Consider the following 21,201-nt stretch of genomic DNA (forward strand, 5'->3'; position numbering starts at 1 on the left):
GCAACGCATTTACACACATAAATTTTATTGCATGCAGAGTGGTTTGTCACGATCCTGGAAACGTGCATCATGCGTGCAAGTTTATTATTCCCAAATTTCGAACATTTTGTATTGATTCTGAAGTACTAGGGAATGATAATTTCCTATGAATTTGTAATTTGCCAGGCTGTTTATACTTTGGTGCTAGGTAAGCAGGGCGCTAATGCAGTAACGTACCTCTCAGGATCTATAGGTCCTATATAGGTTAACTATATACCAAACGATAGCATTCAATGTTTCCATTAATATGAGACCATCTATAGGTTCATAGGTTGATGTTTCGCAAAGTTATAACAAAATTACGTTTCACTCGTACCATCGATCAACTGTCGGCCATCATTGTTTACCCCCAAATCACTGTAAACGAGTCGAACATAGAGACAGTAGCAAAACACATTCCCGTTTGACACAAAATAAACAGAAATCAGAGTAAAACCAAGAACCAGCATCAGCACATCACTGAAAATAAATCTAAAATCCACCGAACAGCAGATGTGAGGCCCGCCATTAACGCTGCAGTAAACAACCTAATGTACAGCCGCGGCCGCATAGTTCAAGGCCGGAAGCCTTCGGAAACGCAAACTGCATCCTTGGCCCATAAAAATATCAGAACATCTCTATCTGATTGATCGATTTCAACATCCAAACAGGCTTTTTCAATATCTGCTACCATAGGTACATTGAACTCCCTAAACCTTAATAATATATCAAATAACAAAGGTGTGAGTGGTGGTACCTGTTTTCCCTTCCTTTGATGAAGCATCATACACTATCCTTACTTTTGTGGTCTCTGCATTCTCTCTAATTGAAAGTAACTTGAAGCGAAACGATCAAGGATTTTGCCACATCAGCGATTTTTAGACTTTATCCATGAAATCACCCTTTTTCACATTTTCGTATTTCAACAATAAACAACTTGGTATTTTAATTAAAAGAGACATATTTTAGAGATTTTAATTTTTTTTCGTTTAAATATATTCGGGGCCCCCGAATATATTTAACCCTTCAGCAAATTAAATTCTTTGCAAAATATTAAATATATTAAAAATTTTTTGTAGACCTTTATCTGAGATTTTTCTATATTCTCAACGTTCTAAACTTTTCTGAGCTATAAAAAATACGTCATTTATTCAATATGTAATATGTGAACGTGTCCATACCCAAATTCGCACACATCGATAATTTTATCCAACAGGATAGTGCCAAGTTTATTTTTCCAAAGTGTGGACCCTCTCAGTTTTTCGATATCAGGCACTTGAAATAATTCGCATTAGTCATAAGTCAAAAAACTAATATGGTTATTCATAAGTCATTATTCAATTGAATAGTAATTATTCAGTTGGCAAAAAGTCCAGGCCATTTTTTAAACTACTACAGATTTTTCAAATTAATACAAAACAACTGGGGAAATTTCCCCAGCAGACCCAAAACCTTCCCTAGTAGTGATGGGCGAAATCAGAAAAATTCCCCAGTTGTCTGGGCCAACTCGATAACGTTTGAAATATTCTAAATAGTTTTTGTCTCAACAAATCTGAACTGTTTTTATTCTTTCTCCCTTGTGAACCATTACCAATTGCGCTTTCAAACGATTAGGAAATTATTCACAAGGGGTGTTTTTCAGGCGTGTGGGTGACAAAAAATCTTTACAAAAGTGGCATTGAAAATTTGCCGGTGTGAAGGTAAAAACCGACATTACCGTAAAAGCTCTATTAATTCCCCTCGCTCTATTAAGCCCCCCTTTCTTTTAAGCCCCCCTCTAGGACTGACAAAATAAATTATCATGTGTGTAGGCTTAATAGGTGTGTGCGTGGCTAGCTATCACATTCACCTACTCATAAACAAAACTTCAAATGTACAAGCCTAATATTTTGAAATAAGTTACAAAGTTTCAACGATTTACGATTTTGAGTGAACTTGAACAGCAATGAAGAGAAAGCAGAAATGCGGCAATGACAAAAAATTGAGAATAGGAAGAAAGCGTTGAGCGCAGCCGCCTCAGCACCAGGGCAGAATCATTGCTTGGTATGTTTGGCAATTAGAAAGCTGGGAATTCAGCTGCAAAAACGAATCTTACCAAAGAAACTGTTTCAGCTCAACCAACTGACGAATTAGTGCAATTCCCGACCAACAAGCAAAATGAAATGGATGATGATCAACTTAAGTAATTCAGTACTGAAGATGACAATGTTTGGTACAGAAGTAAAAAACTGAGCATTGTCTGGCTATCGGAAAGTTGTCTCGAAGTAAAAACTGAAATGAAAGACAAAAAACGTCGGCAGTTGATGAGATGCTCTGTATTAAAGAATATGTGAACCAAGTGACATAGTTTTCTGCCAAGTGAGTCTCCCTATGGCATCTGGAATTCGAGTTGATGGAAAAGGACGATTGAAATGCCTCGTAGATCACTTATGTCAAGGGCACACAAAGAAACTAAAAGATTAAAAACACACTATGAATTGTGGAAAAATACGTCATCTGAGCATCCATGGACAAGAATCTTTGAAAAGTGTCAGAAAAAAACTCTTGATTTTTTCTCAGGTTGGTAGTGGAGGCATACAACGACTGTAGAGCAGGGTCACTGAGTGCAAGAAGCTGGCCATCGCGCTCACTTTCCCATGAGCACAGCAATAACTTGTTTAACATTTTTATGTCGAAAGAAAGGGGTGCCGACTTTGAACCATTTGAAAAATCAAGGTTCATCATTATAGGGACCCAGTGACATATGCTGAAATGAGACGTATTGTTGCAGAATTGCAAATGGAGATTGCAGCGACTGATTTGAAGAAATGCCTGTGCTATTCAGTTCAAATCGATGGCAGTGCTAGTAGACAACAAATTGATTCAAAGTTTGTAACAGCAAGATTTATACCAGCAATGAAATAACAGCTCAAACCCTTTTTCTTGGAATTTCAAGCAGCGACAAGGGAGGAGCCGAAGGATTTCTTGATGCATTTCTTACATGTCTTACATGTTGGTGTAGACACTGAAAAACTGGCTGGAGTAACCACTTATGGTGAAAATGCAAATACAGGGAAGAAAGGAGGATTGTGGAAACTTTTAAGGGATCTTGTTGGCAGGGACATTTTTACTGCATGGTGCATATGTCACCGATCAGATTTAGCTTTTGAGGCAGTGCATTTACCTGAATTGTCCATCTGGATGATAAATCGCATTTTGAAGTGCGATTTGCTGAGCGTACTTTGAATATGCTAAATGCAGTACTGCACAACCTTGAGGCTGCTGAAAATATGTTTCAGAAAATGGTATCAGACACAGTCACTTCTGAAAGAAAAGAGCACCACATGGCACGAGCGCCAAATAGAAAGCTGCTTACAACAATTCTGGCCAGGGGCGTCGCGACCGGGGGGGGTTTGGGGGGTGTCACATCCCCCCCCAATAGTATCTCGATAGGAAATTTCAGGTAAAATCCGCCCAGTGAAAGAAACGCTTTAGGTATTTCAGCGACCTTCATCTATTAACATCAATAAAGCATCAAGCAAAGATAGTTGCTCCTCTGGCTAAATATGATATTTCTTGATATGAAGGAAGATAAACAAACTAATGACTTTGATTAAAACTAATGACACAAAAACTAAAAATTTGAAAATTTTTTGTTGGCACAAAATCTAAAAATCCAGGCACTCTTTAGGTTGTGTCCATTTCCCCTAAAAAGGAAAAATCTTTATCTACTGTTCTAAGGAGAAAGGTTGTTTTTATCTACTGTTCAATTTATTTGCAATGATAAAAGAATTTAGGATTAGGAAGATTGCTTGAGTAACATTTGCTTTAAAGAGTGCATTTTCCAGGGAACGGGAAACATCAAAATTCGAAAATTTTCTGGTCCTTCGGTGGCGACTATGGTGGCGAGAATTGTCCTTCTAGGTGCTGCTAGATCAGTATTTGGTCCAGATTAATAAATTTGGGTGACTTTTGCCAATTTCCAAAGGTCAGGGAAAACACCATTTTCGAGTGATGAGTTATAAATCAGCATAAGAGGGTGAGTGATATCTGCAAAATGGCCAGGAATCAAATTTATGTGGACTTCAAATCTACCAAAAGCGTTCACAAAGAGGAAGCCAAAAGTGCACCGTAATAGAGTTCTACAGTGATGACGTCACATAAATTTTTTTTAGAATTTTTTAATTTGGATCCCATAACCTGAAAGAGCATCATGAAATACCTCTAAATTTGCAAAATCAGGCAAGTGTCTTACGAAATGACAGAGATATGACCACATTTTTATTGGTTCTTTCCCCATCAAACCTCTGTATTTTGGTCTCTGTTCATAACTTTATGAACAGAGCCAAAATAACAGTGATTCGTTAGCAAACTTCAAATCTTTCATTAGCCTTATCTCAACCGATTTTAGACATATTTGGCCAATTTTGCGTATTTCAAAGTATTTTATGGTGATCTTTTACGCTACGTGGTTAAAATTCAAAAAATTCTATAAAAAGGTTTTGATGACGTCACACTTCAGAACTCTATAGAGTTGAATGCTTATAAAGATCGTTATTCGTAGACCTCAAATCATCAAATTGTATTACCAAAAGTTCCTTAAAATAGTTCCTTAATTTGTTTTGATAACACTTAACACTTAATATAGAGGGGGGCGAGACAGCATATGCGGAAGCATAACAATCTATGCGAGTATTGGCTGCAAATGAATGGAACCGGCTTTTTAGTTCTTGATGCTTGCAGTTATAAAAAATTTTCCTTAGGGATTTCGTTTTTAGAAGTATAATTTCTTTAAATATTTTGGCATGTAGGTTCCTTATAAAACAAAAAGCGTGTAACAACATATCTTCCTTGCAGGGCCGTCGCGAGGCAATCCTTATTGAAGGTGTGAACTGCGAATTTACCTGATTAAAAAATAATTGCCTGAAATTCTTTAGTTCCTGACACAAACCTTTGCAATACATGTTGCCATCTAACTCTGTGACATATAATTCGCAACTTCCATTTATATGATAAAAAGGGCTTTCCTAACAGCTTTGTCTAATCTGTATATCGGGATGGGCAAAGGATGAAGATACCACCCGGGGTGCCCTGCCTTAGACACTGCTGCCATGTTTGGGGTGATGTTGGTGAAACCCTTCTAGATAAAATTCGAAAGTTACAAAACCTTGCAGCCAGAACAGTTACAGGATGTCGATACGACCCATCAGCCTAATTGGTGCTCTTGGATGGCCCATGGTCAGGGATTTACTCGATCTTGAAACCCTAAAGATGGTTTCAAATCATGGTATGGTGTTCATGCATATTAATATTCATCATTATCCCTATGAAAAGATTATATAAACTACACAGAATTCCGATAATCTACACATACCGTAAAAGCTCTATTATGCCCCCGGGGGCCTTATTCATTTTTTTTCAGTCCTAGAAGGGGGACTTAAAAGAGAGGGGGGCTTAATAGAGAGGGCGGCTTAGTAGAGCTTTTACGGTACCGCTGAACCCCTCTAGCAATAAACTCTCTAGCAATAATATTTTTTCGTAACGTCATAAATTATCTGAAAATGCAAAAGTGCAAAGGCGCGTCTCCCCAGCAACAGCCCATCGCCCCCTTTGTAGTCGCTAAAATACACATATAATCCCACCACATATCAATTCAAAGGACCCTGTACATTTAACCCGACTCTCCTTGCTTGTTACCAGTTTCCTTACTTTACACGATAGGATATTTGTTTGATATTATATCAGAAAATTACAGTCTGTTTCCAGCTCCGCAAATTTTGAAAATAATTCACTTTCATAAAATGTTTTTCATGTATTATATTTGCGTTGAGTTTAAATTGCTGACTTTTGTATTTTGTTAAATTTCCTAACGCTGTAAGTTAGACTTGCTGATTATATATTTAACTGTTTTGTTAGATTTTTATGTTTTATATATATACTTTTTTGCTACTGTACACTTTCAACATCGTTAATAATAATAAAAATTTTTAATAATAAAAATGTTTTCCATGTATTATATTTGTGTTGAGTTTAAATTGCTGACTTTTGTATTTTGTTAAATTTCCTAACGCTGTAAGTTAGACTTGCTGATTATATACAATGTTCATAGCTAAATGGATCTGTTAACGTTAAGAAACTTAGGCACTTGGTGCACAAAAATTAATGACGTCACTTTCAATTAACTATGACGCGTTTGCGTTTCCGAAGGCTTCCGGCTTTGAACTATGCGGCCGCGGCTGTACATTAGGTTGTTTACTGCAGCGTTAATGGCGGGCCTCACATCTGCTGTTCGGTGGATTTTAGATTTATTTTCAGTGATGTGCTGATGCTGGTTCTTGGTTTTACTCTGATTTCTGTTTATTTTGTGTCAAACGGGAATGTGTTTTGCTACTGTCTCTATGTTCGACTCGTTTACAGTGATTTGGGGGTAAACAATGATGGCCGACAGTTGATCGATGGTACGAGTGAAACGTAATTTTGTTATAACTTTGCGAAACATCAACCTATGAACCTATAGATGGTCTCATATTAATGGAAACATTGAATGCTATCGTTTGGTATATAGTTAACCTATATAGGACCTATAGATCCTGAGAGGTACGTTACTGCATTAGCGCCGGTAAGCAGGGCCCCGCCATGGATTTTAAAGTGGGGAGGGAGGGAGGCAAAAAATAGAATAATTTTTCTAAAAATGTCGCCCACCATAAAATTTTAGTTTCCAGACTCTCTAGAATGGCCTCTAAATCGATTACTGAGGATAATTCTTACTAGAAATTTCCATTTTACTGAATGTGAAATGTTGTGAAAAACGCAAATTGTCTAAAAGAATTTTGGTTATCTCTCGAATGTTATAACAAGGAAAGTTGTCCAGAAGTATTATGACACAGCCAGAAATCTGATAATGGAAACTATTTCTATAACGGTAACACAACTCGCCCAAAGAAGATTTACTGCATGCTCGTAAGTAATGTAATAAACTATGGTTTTATAGGCATAGAAGGTTAAAACTAAAAATCCAATGTGCAAATAAAATGTAAAATCCAAAGTGGAAAAATGAAAAAAAAGAAGACAAAGAGTAGTCACTACCACCTGGTTACCGCCTCAAACTCAGATGGGGGTGGGGGGGGGGTGGTTGTGTGTGCCCCTTGCATGTTTTGAGCAATTAGCTTGTAGGTGGGCAGAAAATGATAAAAAGCAACTCATCAGCCAGAAACCCACAAGGGACATTTAGGGGCTTTAATTGCGTTTCACATATGCCTTGCCACTTTTACAATAGAAGAACACTTGTCTCCATATTGATGTGATCACTGATCATTTAGCTGCATCGTGATTAGCTGTCCAAAGTTTCGGCTGAAAATCGTGACGCACTGATTGAATGGCCTATTGTTTGCTCAATACAGTAATTCTATGGCTGCGTTTACACGGGGCCGGCCGAATATTTGGTTGGCCAAAAATTTGGTCTGCTTTTGAAGCCGGCCACAAATGAGGTCACTAAGGCTTTGCGTTTACACTGGCCCGCGACTTAATTCTTATGACTTGCGCAATGTGTCAAAAGGGTCATTCCATGTCAATTCACCGAGGCCATGTCACCCACCATCTCAGATTTTGCCAATTTTCATATATCATGTGCCAACCGATAAGAATAGTTCATTCTCAAAATTTCAGACCATTATCTTTGGTACTTTTTGAGATATCCAGATTTGAACTTTCAAGAATTTTGAGGTAAAATTACCAGAATCCGCCATCTTGGATTTTCATACAGAGGACAACTAAAAACCCAATTCTAATATCTGAAAAGAAAATGACCAGAACATATCAAAATGAACTTATTTATGTATATTCAGCTATGAGGAATTCAAAAATCACATCAAAATGAATATCTGACAGATCTGAAAGATTCTATTTATAGAAATCTCTGCAGGGGTTGAAAAATTGAAAGATTCCAAAAAGACAATTGTGTCAAATTTCATTTTGGAATTTCAGGATGTTTGACAGATAGCACCAGAATGAATTTTTGCAGTTAAATGCGAGGTACATTGAGGTACCAAAATATTGAATTCTGACTTGGTGTCTCTTCTTGTTCAAGAGCTACAAGCAGCTAAAGTAAACTGAAAATATTGTCAAATTTCTTGTGCGAAAGTTCCTTTTTTAATGTAATGTGTATGTTTGTAGACATATAACTAGCAATATTTGAAGTTTAATCAACTCATTCTGTGTACACAATAAGCAAAGCATTCATTTAAATTGAAGATTTGTTATCTATCACTTTTTTACAGTGGATAATGTACAGTGGACCACACCCACTTATGGGTGCGACAACATTGAACACCATGGGAAGGCTGTATTACTTAAGAAATTTTCAGACTTCACTCGAAAAGGTTGCAAATAAACACTTTTTCCTTGAAGATACAAGAAATCAAAAGGACAAAATCTTTTTGATGGTGCTGAAGGTAAAAAATTTGTAGAAACAGGTATAAAATTACAATCTAATTTAATTTTTTTCTTGAATACATGAATATACCAAAATTGGCTCATTTTTGTAAGAAAAAATAATGCCTTACAGGCTCGCCATAATTTCCTTGATTTTCGTGAGATCTTTGTCTGCAATTTTATATTGTCACCCAGTTGCTGTGAAGGGTGTTTCTATGTAACTAGAAATGGTAGAATATGTCAATTCGAAATAAACAAAATGTTAGCAGATATATATGTTAGCCTAATTTTCTAGTGTTGCAGAAAGTTGGCTATCTCCACCTATAAATCTTTTCATAAAATGACAGCAATATTCGTTGTCGACGGGAACTTAACTCTATATTGCTTATTAGATTTTATCAGTAATTGTATCTTATTGATGTTTAAATTGAGTTGAAATTTTAAAACATAATTACTAAACTATTCAGTGTTGTAAATGAAATATGGCTCAGTGTTGAAAAGCTACGACGAATAAAATTGCTTGATTTACGGACCTTGGAAAATCACGTTAGTGAAACATAATCTTAGTATCCGCTTATGATAGTAAAGTGATAATTATCAGCATGATGGAATCTGCAAGCATCAGTTTGTAGCCAGTTAGTGCTTCCTTATTTCCATTCAAAACGGAAATAAAGTTTCCGACCTCTGTTTTGTCAAGTTTTAGTAACGAGAGGCAGAAAGATTTATATCGCGTTTAAAAAAATGTCTGTAAGTAAGTTTCTGGAAAAGTGTTCAATTGGCAGTCATCTGCAAGAAGAGTGTCACTCTCGGTTCTACACAAGATCAGTTGGGATAAAAAGAAGCAAGTCGTTGACTAAAGAGCAAGCGGAGTTAATTTCTTTAAGAACAGGTCTGGAAATAGGACCCGAATTTACAATTTGTCACCATCACGAACAAACAATTTTAGCGCAGTACGGCGCTTTTCAGAAGAAGTGCTGCGACCCCTTCCAAAAGCATAAGAATCCTGTTAAAGGCTCTTTGAGGGAAGTGTCAATAGTATCTTCGAAAAGCTATCATAAAATCAATATTTACGTGGTGCCTGGACAAAAGTTATGCCCAACTTGTCGGAGAGAGATGTCTGAAAGATTGACAACCTCAGAAGGGAATGATGATGATAATGATCCAGATGTATGCTTTCCAGAAAGAGCTTAGAAACAACAGAAAGAAAACCTTGACTTAACACTTGAAGATATTGACGTTAGTCCGATAAAGCTGTATTCTGTTCCGCAGCATTCAAGAGCTTCTTATGGCAAACGCAAACTCGACGAAGTAAAAACCAAACTGACCGAAAAGCAATCAAAAATCTTAAACGTTGTTGCAGAAACTATCGACGTCATGCCCGATCAACTGATGGACAGTGAAGAAGCTGAAAGCGATTATTGTGACACTGAAAGAAAGGCAAAGGATTTTGACGAAATAATCAGTTTAATGAAGGACAAAATACGAATATTGCCGCCATTTTTATGAAAAGATTTATAGGTGGAGATAGCCAACTTTCTGCAACACAACAAAACTGATAAGCAATAGAAAATTAGGCTAACATATCTGCTAACATTTTGTTTATTTCGAATTGACATATTCTACCATTTCTAGTTACATAGAAACACCCTTCACAGCAACTGGGTGACAATATAAAATTGCAGACAAAGATCTCACGAAAATCAAGGAAATTATGGCGAGCCTGTAAGGCATTATTTTTTCTTACAAAAATGAGCCAATTTTGGTATATTCATGTATTCAAGAAAAAAATTAAATTAGATTGTAATTTTATACCTGTTTCTACAAATTTTTTACCTTCAGCACCATCAAAAAGATTTTGTCCTTTTGATTTCTTGTATCTTCAAGGAAAAAGTGTTTATTTGCAACCTTTTCGAGTGAAGTCTGAAAATTTCTTAAGTAATACAGCCTTCCCATGGTGTTCAATGTTGTCGCACCCATAAGTGGGTGTGGTCCACTGTACATTATCCACTGTAAAAAAGTGATAGATAACAAATCTTCAATTTAAATGAATGCTTTGCTTATTGTGTACACAGAATGAGTTGATTAAACTTCAAATATTGCTAGTTATATGTCTACAAACATACACATTACATTAAAAAAGGAACTTTCGCACAAGAAATTTGACAATATTTTCAGTTTACTTTAGCTGCTTGTAGCTCTTAAACAAGAAGAGACACCAGGTCAGAATTCAATATTTTGGTACCTCAATGTACCTCGAATTTAACTGCAAAAATTCATTCTGGTACTACCTGTCAAACATCATGAAATTCCAAAATGAAATTTGACACAATTGTCTTTTCGGAATCTTTCAATTTTTCAACCCCTGCAGAGATTTTTATAAATAGAATCTTTCAGATCTGTCAGATATTCATTTTGATGTCACTTTTGAATTCCTCATAGCTGAATTTACATAAATAAGTTCATTTTGATATGTTCTGGTCATTTTCTTTTCAGATATTAGAATTGGGTTTTTAGTTGTCCTCTGTATGAAAATCCAAGATGGCGGATTCTGGTAATTTTACCTCAAAATTCTTGAAAGTTCAAATCTGGATATCTCAAAAAGTACCAAAGATAATGGTCTGAAATTTGGAGAATGAACTATTCTTATCAGTTGGCACATGATATATGAAAATTGGCAAAATCTGAGATGGTGGGTGACATTTCCATTTTTTTCTTGGTGATTTGACATGGAATGACCCAAAAACTTGAAGCCAAAAATCATTGTAAACAAACAGCTAACAAAACAACTTCTCTCATTCTCTGTTCTCGTGTGCTCTCTTCGCAAAATTCTGTTTAAAGAGGATGGCTGACATAAATGCTATCAATGATTGGAAATTTGCGATGTTTGCTATGCTTTTTATTTTTTAATTTCAAAATGAGTCTTTTGACGAAAGTCATTCATATTTTCAGCAAAGCACAAGCTACAAGCTACAAACACAAAATCTAACCAGTGACTCTAACCAACAACAATACATTAGTTTCGGGCCACAAAATTTCAATTTCCCATTTTGTGTTTGCCTCTGTAGCACATATCAACACCCTCTTTTTTGTACCGTGCAAATATTTGGCTGGCCATAGCCGTTTACACGAGGCCACTCGCGAATTTGGCCAGCCAAGTTTCAAGAAGGACGCTTTCCTAGGTGGCCGAACATTTGCACGCCTAAGTGACCTAATTTGAGGTCGTTTAGCCGGCCCAGTGTCACAATTGCCCTTTTCATTTTTAATTGCTTCATTTTTTTGCCAAGCAAAAAAGTGGGGGGCTATAGCCCCCCCAGCTCCCCCTTCGGTGGGGGCCCTGCTAAGTTAGAAATATAATTTAGATACCCAGCAGTGCCTTCGGAAAAAGGAGGGGGGCGGTGGGGTCAGCTTGGCGTGTCAACTACAATTAAAGCTAAGGACCCTAGTAGAGCCATCTTTGCACATTGCTACCACCATTCCTTTAAAGTTGCTGTTGGTTATATGATAAATGAAGTTAAAAGTTTTAAGGATTTACTGATGAGAAAAATGTCAAAATTTTCTATTTTCTATTATCCAGATCTATTCGTATATGTACCTTTACTTTAGTTACCTAGTGCTTAACTTTAGTTATTTTGCAATTTTGAAAGTATAAAAATTGCTTCAAGTGTCCTTTAAGGGCTCTAGATACCATAGTGGAATCGGCAAAATGCTAAATTATTTTGAGATTGAATGATTTATAGCTTAATTTCTCAGATCCACTCCCTCGTCCAACTCCTTTACTATGGCATTGGCCTAAAATATAACACTTCTTTGGGTTTGTGAGGATCAGTTACCAATGGCACCATCAGCTCAGTTTGCATATAACATGCAATTTTGAAGTAATATGTCATTTCTTCTCATAATATCTCAACTTTAAGTTCACTTTTCATTCTAAAACCGCAAAAGTTTTCCGTAAATGAAATATTTCCAGAATGGCATGTTGGAATCTGTGTATGTTTCACTAGAGCTCTCCGGCATTGACTTGTCCCCCACTCCATTCTGATTATTTGATGCAATAGAATATTTCAATATCTCAAATTTTGAACAGTTTTTTGGCGGTGCAAAACTTGAAAATGGCTTTGAAAAAAGCAAACATTTTACAACATGTTGACTAAAAGCTTCTTCGTTTGACACTCCTTAGAGCTTAAAAGGTCAGAAAGCATAAAATCTCAAATTTTTGAAGTCTTGGTGTAAGCCATTATAAGGAAATCTCAAGCTGGCTCTAAAGAAACACAGATTCAAACCTGGGGAGAATGAAAGAGCTTCATACTCAGGTTGGATTGTATCTTATATTCTTTAAGAGATTTTCCAGTAGGGATGACATATTTGCAAAAACCAGAATGTCTGGATAAAGTACTAATCAACATTAACTCAAGAACCCAATTTTCAATTCCTATGGGGCATCAGTTTTAAAATCATTAGGCAATAGGAAACTTCAGATTTTTTTCAAGATTCATGCAGCTGGAAATATTAACATGGTGCTTTGTCTTTAGGCAACACTTATACCAAAATCAACATGCCACCACCATGGAAGATGATGAATGCTTCTGGCCCTGAGGTTGCAACAAATGGGTGAGTCTTAGAATTGTGGGGAAAAGTTTGAAAAAGTTTACCATGGTCTTCTTCCTTGAGTAGTCATTTTGTATCCAGTAGTAGTTTGCATTCTGTTCCTCAATTTCCCTTTTTCCCATCTGTGCCTTCTTTTTCTCCATTTAAGTGATGCATTTCATTGACTTTTCTATTCTAAAAAACTATTTAGCTTTTCAACCACCTATTTCTAACCTAAGTATTTTTCATATCCAATTTGATATTTTAAAATAAATGTAATGTTCTCTATTTTTGTGTGGCCATCACTAAAATTAAAATGGGTTATGAAACTTTTCAATCTTGATTTAGTTCTGGAGAATCTGATGCTCCTTGGCAGAAAAGCTTTCAAAAAGCAGAAGAAAGACCATCAAATGGGAGTCACACCAGTAGAGGCTTTGGAAACTTTGATAGCAGCAATACAGGGACTGGAAATAAAATAAAAATCATGTTTTGGCCAGCAACAGCTACTGAAGTAAGCCTTACTGAAGGATATGATTTGATCCTTTTGTCAACTGATGAAATTTTTGCCATTGGCAGAGCATTGTTGGATTCATGCTCATTTTTAATGTCCTACTGAATGCTGGCAAGGTTCGATAACAATATATTTGTACTGATGATTTATGCAAAGAAAAACTCTGGTTGTCTCCATCCAAAGATTTGAAAAATTTTGTTAACAGTAACAAGGAAATATTTCTTAAGTCAACATTTTACCTCCAAAAAGTTAAAAATTTGCACACGCTGTAGAATAAAGCAATGAAAATGGATCTATTATTATTCACAATTAATTAGCAAGTTGCAAACACGTATGGCTTCCATCAAATATAATTCTTTTCACAACCACTAACAGGTTCTATCAAGGTCTTTTAAATAACTGTTACAAGGCATTTTTTCAGAAAAGCTTGATTAGGCTGCAAAGTTAATTTTTCTCTCTTATTTAATGATATTTTTGAATTGCTTTTCCAAAACTTTTCAGTCAGCATCCCAACGTTTCCAAAATTTGAGAGAGTTGATTGAAAATCTAAGTATCTATGACCTATGACCACTAAAAAGTACTATTTTTCAAGATATCAACAAACGCTTTATTTTTAGTATTTTCTAAATGCCAACACATCTGCTAAATGATTTCAGAAAAATTTGAAGAGAAAGTGTAATTCATGCTTTGTTGGTAGCCTCTTGAAAAGTTAGAGGACCCCCTAAAACGTTGCCTTATCTTTTTAAACAAGCGATATCTTGAAAAATAGTACTTTTTAGTGGTAAATAATGCCAAAATGACTTATTTGGCTGGAAAACTACTTGGGAACCAAATTGATATCTTTTAGCACTGTTGAGTTATTGAATGTCAAAGTTGGCAAAACTGTGCTCGAAGCCTAAAATGTGAAATTTTGGCTGATTTTGACAAAAGTTCAAAGCTCAATAACTTTGGAACCATTTGAGCAATGAAGCTGAAATTTTCAGCATTTTATTTTTACCAGGTAAGGTTCATATGATAGAAGTTTCAACAGAATCTGTGATGTCGCCAATTGGACCATCTGGTGATTTGATATGGAATGACCCTCCAATTTGTTACAAACTTCAAAAGGGGTAAAATGCTCCCGGCAAGTCTAGTTTGTCTCTCCCCCAGGGTTATTCGCCTTTACCTTTGATTTTAAAGGAATGTCTATTGGCTTGTAGGATGATTTGAGAACACTGTTTTCTGATGCTGGAGAAATAAAGAGAGCAAGGGTTTTGACGCCAAGAGAAGGGAGAGACATTACATTGTCGTGAGTATGGCACAGCCTTAGCTAATTTTCCTTTGCAAAATTCGTCATGCCCATGAAAACCCTTTTTCTAGAAATAAGCGACCACGACACAGGTTTTCATGGGGAAAATATAGAAGGCGTGTAAGCCACCCCACGCTTGAAAACATCCAGGCATGTGATGGCGTGTGACATTTCTTCGCAAATATTTATAGTTATCATCATAGATCTACGCAGAAATTGCCAACACAAACATGATGACAGCAATAGTTTTGATGAATTTACTTCGCTAAATTCCAAGCATAACTATTTACATTTTAACAAAAAATGGGTTATTTCTGAAGACTTGAGCAAGTTTCTACACAAGTATAAACTGAACTTATTTAGTTTATCGGCAAAAAACAGCAGTACTAGTACAGAAAATTTTTTGCCATGTCATAAGCTGTTTCATCAGCTTCAGTAATGAATCCTTAGTTGAGTCCTTGAGGGCTTGGCGTTTATCGGGTTGTAATGACCGTTTTGTGTGTAAATCGGTTTCCTTGTGTCCTCGGTTTTCAAGCATGACAGCTATTTTAAGTACTTCACTGGCCAGATATCGATCATCCATTAAGATAATGCATAAAAGATAATGATGGATCATTTTTCATTGAATTAAATGTCGCCAAAATCTAGAATTAAAGCATAGCAAAGTCTGAAAGGAGCTGTGGGGGAGGGTTCAGCAAAATTCGCAAATCCACTAATCTGCTACTTTTCATCGCATAATTGGAAAATCCACTTACAATGTATGTTTTGTCGATGAAAATAATGATTCCCCGAGAAATAGTCATAAATATACAAACTTCAAAACATACGTCATTCAATAGTTGTAAATTAAGTCCTCCCATTTTGTTTACATCCTGGTTTGAATTGTTTTTTATGCCTGGAGTCATAAAAAAATGCCCTGATAACATGTGCTGTGGACTGGGCAGGAGTACCCCAGTCCAAGAAATCACAAAGGGTATTTCTGAGGTGAGGGGATGACTTTTGTTTTTCAGCAAGTCAAATTTTGCAGGTTTGCCAATTTTTATGGCTGTATAGCTTACAGAAAGAATTTTCCACAGTGAGGCTTCTGAGTACTGAACACAAGCTTTAACAATGAGATGTACCAACAAAAGGATGGTGTCGCTATGGGTAGCCCTCTGGGACCTGCCTTGGCCAATATCTTTGTTGGCTTTCATGAAGAGCGTTTGTTTGACTGCGACCAAAAGCCAGGTGTCTATTTTCGGTTTGTGGATAACAAATATACTATTTTCAAAACAGAGGCTGAGTGTGATACTTTCCTAAAACGCCTAAATGGCCTTCATACAGCCCTACATTTTACATTTGAAAAGGAAGAAAATAACTCCTTGCCATTTTTGGATGTTTTGGTTGAAAAATCTGACACTGGATTTCTCACTAGTGTATACCGTAAACCCACATTTTCCGGGTTATACACTCGATGGAGTTCGTTTTGCCCAAAACAAAGAAAAATCAGCCTCATCAAAACGCTTACACATAGGGCACTGATGATTTGTTCCAAGTCTAAACTCGACTCAGAACTTGAAAAACTAACTAAGATTTTTCTGGAGAACGGCTATCCAGAAGATGTTATTTCAGTTTACATTAAGGAGAAGATAGGAAATTTCTCGGCTGACGTAAAATTTGGTCCTCAAAAGTGCCCGGTCTATCTAAAACTAATATTAGAAACAAAACCCATCCCCAAAGAGAACAGCCACCTCGGTCTTGCAAATCTAAAATTACAACTAAAACCTGCGATTCTGCTATCGGGCAGCATTTGCTAGAAAACCCAGATTGTGCAAAAAACTATAATGGCGACATGTTTCGGATTATTTGTAAAGCCCGATCGTCGTTCCACCTAGCAGTTTTAGAATCTATCTATATAAGCACGAAAAAACCGCTACTGTGTAGACAAAAGGAGTTCGTTTTCACCTTAGGACTCCGCTGGTAACATTCTAATAGGCAAGCGGCACTGATTGGTCAACCTTTACAGTCATGTGCTCGTGTTTCTGATTGGCCTATTTCGATCCACAACTGGGTATATATATTTCTTAGCGTAGAGTTTTCGATCTATGTTCTGACGTTTTAAACTCTGAAGAGTGTCAGACGAAAAGCTTTAGTTTACTAAATGTTTGCTTTTTTCAAAGCCATGAACACAAGTACTACATTCTAAAAATAGCACAAGGGGTTTTCCAAATGGATCTTTTTTCTTGTCTATTCTTCACCAAATTTCGTGTTTTATTCATGCGATTATCTGATTGCTATTTTTCATGACCCTTATTGGTGTCCACCACTTTATGTCACCACAAGGTCTCGTGATACATTAGTTTGACCACGCTCTTGCTCCACCATTCATTAGGGCAAATTGCGACTTTTTAAACTGTATAACTTAAAACCCACACAACCTACTAAATCATTCAAGTTGTTTTAGCATCCGCACAGAAATCTGTATTAGTGCAAAAAATTGTCTTTACCCTTAAAATGAAATCATAATTTATGCAACTTAAGCCCACTATAGGCAAAATCGATTGAATTTTTAGCTTTGTAACATTTGGATCTGATGGGGAAGCCCAAGCAGCAGTCTCGCAATTCAATGGTCACGAGGTTGAAGGTAGACGCATAAGGGTGGAGCTTGATGGCGCAGACAACAAGAGGCAACAGGAAAGGCCGCAAACAGGCTCACTAACTTCAAACCAGATAAAAGTATTTTCCTGGCCAGCATCCTTAACTGAGGTGAGTTTCTCTATACCTTGGATACTCGTTAAATATTATGGTTACCATACAGATGGCTTAGTTGCTAATTATGAAGATAAATGCTCGAAAGGGAGAGTGGAGGAATAGGGAAAGAGGAAGAGGGACAGGGGAGAGGGAGGGTTAGGAGGAAAGGGATGGCTATGAGTGACATAAGGAGGAGGGGATGAAAAGGAGATGCAACTGTAACAGTATCGTGCCTTTGATGATGTCATATCACAGGATTTATTCAAGATTTTGTTAACAACTTGAAAGACAACGAGCATCTAAAAGGTTGTATTTAGGAATGAAAACGTTGAATAGCAGAAATGAATATGAAAATGAATAGCAGTTGCAGGAAAATTCTGCACCAAATAATCTAATTTTACAAAGCTGTTCTTGTTATTATTTAAGGTAATTAATTGGCAAAACATGAGCCTGCATGTTGATAATTTGTAGTTTTTATGGGGATAGTTTGTAGTTTTATTTAGTCAGGGGCGGATGCAGAAAAAAATCTGACATTCGCGAAGTTTCGATCACGCCTATATGACCACGCCCAAAAAAATCAGTCAAATTTTACTATAGTCTCAGAATCGAAGTTTTCCACTTAAAGATGTTTTTTTCCTTATATTAAGTTTTAGGATTAGGAAACTAACAACACATTTTTTAAACAGCATAGACTAAATAAAAATGTTGAGGCTCAAAGGTTGAGAAATTTAAGGATAGATATTGAGGCTCAAAGGTTGAGAAATTTAAGGATAAATATTAAGAATAACATCCAGGTCTGGATTTCATTGACAATTTGGCATTTTACTTATTGAGTGAACAAGAAAAGAGATCTCTGGAAAAATTTTGAGAAACACTCATCAAGCTTTTGTTGTGTTGGCATGTTTTGTTTCCTACATGGCTTTTGTGATGGAAAAACAGCAGCAAAGATTTGAAATGTCCTCTTAATAATGATTTAATGGCAAGTCTAGGCACAGAACCACAAATTGTCAAGAACAAAGTTGATGAGCTAAAATAAGGGTATATTAGATGTGTGTATCACCCCTTCTCATGGAGAAAAACTCATGAAAAACATTTTATGTCACTCACTTAAAAAACAGCCATTTAAAGAAAGGAATCTTAGTTCTATTTATACAATGATATTATTTAACAATCAAATTAGTGTAGAAATTTTCAATGCAATATCCACCCAAATGTTTGACTTCAACACCAAATACCTTAGGGGCTCAGAGCTTTTCTGTTATTTATTTTGTGCATTCACCTTTCTATCTAAACTGCTGTGTGATGTGCCTTAAACATGGCCAAAAATACCAGTTAGGTCAATACACATCATACAATTTTAGTATTTTCAGGTGTTGGTAAAACAGCAAATGTAACAGAAGTTAAAAAAATTCATTGTCTTTCCATAACAAGAACATCATAAATATATATTATATACAAATTTAAAATGTACATCAAACAAAGTCAGCAATGGCAAAGAAATAAGGCAAACATGGTAACTTTTACTATATGGATTTATATAAGATATTTACTTGGCAGGACCAACTTGCTGTGAATTTCTTATTAATAATGTAGTAATTCCCCCATTAGGATCATTCCATTGATTGCACTTATTTACTACCCACATTTACATTTATTTACACACACAATAACATAGAAAAGAAAACTGTCAGTCACTTGCAAATTCATAAACAAAAATTAATGAATCTTAAGGGTATTTCAGAACCAAAAGTTTCAAAAACAAATCCCCAGCACAGTCAAACTATTTACAGGTTTGTGATAATAACAACATCTATCAAAAAAAATATCTAGAACTCTAAAATTCAGCATATTCAAATTCATCAAGATATTTATAGAACAGCATCATTCGTCAGAATGCTACATCATCATTATCAAGATATACCTGACTTGAACCCTAAAAGTTCTGATTGACAGCCTGCATAAAAATGGCTATTTACCTTAAAAAGCATCACGTATTCTTCAAAATATTATTTGAGTCTGAATCTCTGTCTAAATAACGTCCTCCATCATGAAAATGAAAACATAGGCAAAATTTTGGTTCAACAATTTTAGGTCCAACTGAACTGTCCTCGCATATTGCCATCTATCAAATTCCATCCATCAACCAAAATCTTCGACAAACTTTGAACATCTTCATAAGAAATCCGCTGATTCAAATTAAAAATCATCTGCAAGCAAATGTCTCCACAGCTTTCCAACAACAATCATGGCCGTTGATCTGGAAGCGAGGTTTCTATCTGCCCACTTTCCAAGGTTCTCTCCCTCAACTGGCTACCGAACATAGTTCGCATCTACCTTCGCCACATTCGCAAAAAAATTTCCCATATGCATTTCCTATTGGTTTTCAGATGGCTAAATAACAAAGCTTGACTGACATTCGCACAAATTTTTGGCATACATTTTTCAGTACTACTTCATTTGCGCACGCATGCCTAATATATTATAATTCCATTCGACATTCGCATCAAACCTTATTGGTGCTCTGTGAATTTATGCGTAAAAGGGGGAGCCCTCTTTCGAATATATCATCTCTAAATCACGAAAACGAGGGAATAAAACCTAAAAAGTAAACAACAAGGTGACTAGCATAAGCAACTAGGGCAGGAAACAAAACTTTTATTTCTTGTATTCTGTGGACCTTTTTTTATTATCTGGCCATTTCTAGTACAATATTCGCAATGCTAAAATGTATTAACAGACAATTACAAAAAGACATGTGGAAATCTGACATTCGCCAGTGCGAATGTTGCGAATGTCTGGATCCGCCCCTGTATTTAGTACACGTGGCAGCCTTGGCGAGCCCTGCTCATGGCCAGGCTTTTAAACAAAAAGGTTCTGATGAATAAATGTTTTTGTGCATATTTCTTTGTCATTAAGAAGGCCGTTGGCTTTATAGTGCAAAGATTTTCAAATTAGATTGTGTTTCAATTAGAGGGTTTTCTCAATGTCTCGTTATTTAATTCTTCTTGTAACATCTTTTTATGGAACACTGGTGTTTTATTTATGTTGTTGTTTTTTTGCTATTTTCGACTTCGTTTCCGGAGGCACGACTCATTGTGTCTTGCATTGCTAACTTCGTCTTCCTGTGTGTTTTGCGGTGTGATGATATTTTATAAGAGATGGTCGATTTGCCTTTTGCAATCACAGTACAATACATTGCCTATTTCATCTGTTGCCTATTTCTACGTAGGACGACATGCGAACGCTTTTTGACGCAGCTGGCAACATACAGAGAGTGAAGGTCTTGCCCGCTCGAGAAGATAGAGATATCACCCTTGGGTATGCAAGTATTATAGTTGTTGTACGCAAATACTGTTTGCACTATATTTTATAAGCAAGTGTTTTTCCCTTTTATACAGTTTTGCTTTCCATTCGGTTTTTTCATTTCGTGTTGCCACTGCACATCGTTTCCTAAAGCATGAATTGGGCGACCGGGGGGGGGGGGGGGCAGAGAAAATCTCCTTCTTTCATGTAGGATAAATGCACTTCAAATTATTACTGATATTTCGGGGGTTCAATCAAATTAATCTTGCTCATAATCATTAATCAGTTGTGTTTATTGACGGGCAAGCTGCATGAAAATTGCTGTGAACCAATTTTTATGCAGCTGTGAACCAAAACA

General features: G+C 36.3%; 1 protein-coding gene across 1 annotated transcript in view; it reads left to right on the forward strand.

Moving 5' to 3' along the window:
- The window catches only part of LOC135694476 (putative ATP-dependent RNA helicase DDX4), a 30,587-nt gene that overhangs the window by 215 nt on the left and 9,171 nt on the right, over positions 1-21,201 (forward strand). The window contains exons 2-6 of the mRNA XM_065213237.2: positions 12,957-13,035; positions 13,360-13,522; positions 14,722-14,810; positions 17,363-17,555; positions 20,770-20,858. Of these exons, the coding sequence (XP_065069309.2) occupies positions 12,980-13,035; positions 13,360-13,522; positions 14,722-14,810; positions 17,363-17,555; positions 20,770-20,858 (590 nt within the window). The 5' untranslated portion in view covers positions 12,957-12,979. The remainder of the gene's footprint in view (positions 1-12,956; positions 13,036-13,359; positions 13,523-14,721; positions 14,811-17,362; positions 17,556-20,769; positions 20,859-21,201) is intronic.

The sequence above is a fragment of the Rhopilema esculentum genome, chromosome 8, assembly GCF_057945365.1.
Source record: "Rhopilema esculentum isolate cy_ngs chromosome 8, ASM5794536v1, whole genome shotgun sequence".
NCBI lineage: Eukaryota > Metazoa > Cnidaria > Scyphozoa > Rhizostomeae > Rhizostomatidae > Rhopilema > Rhopilema esculentum.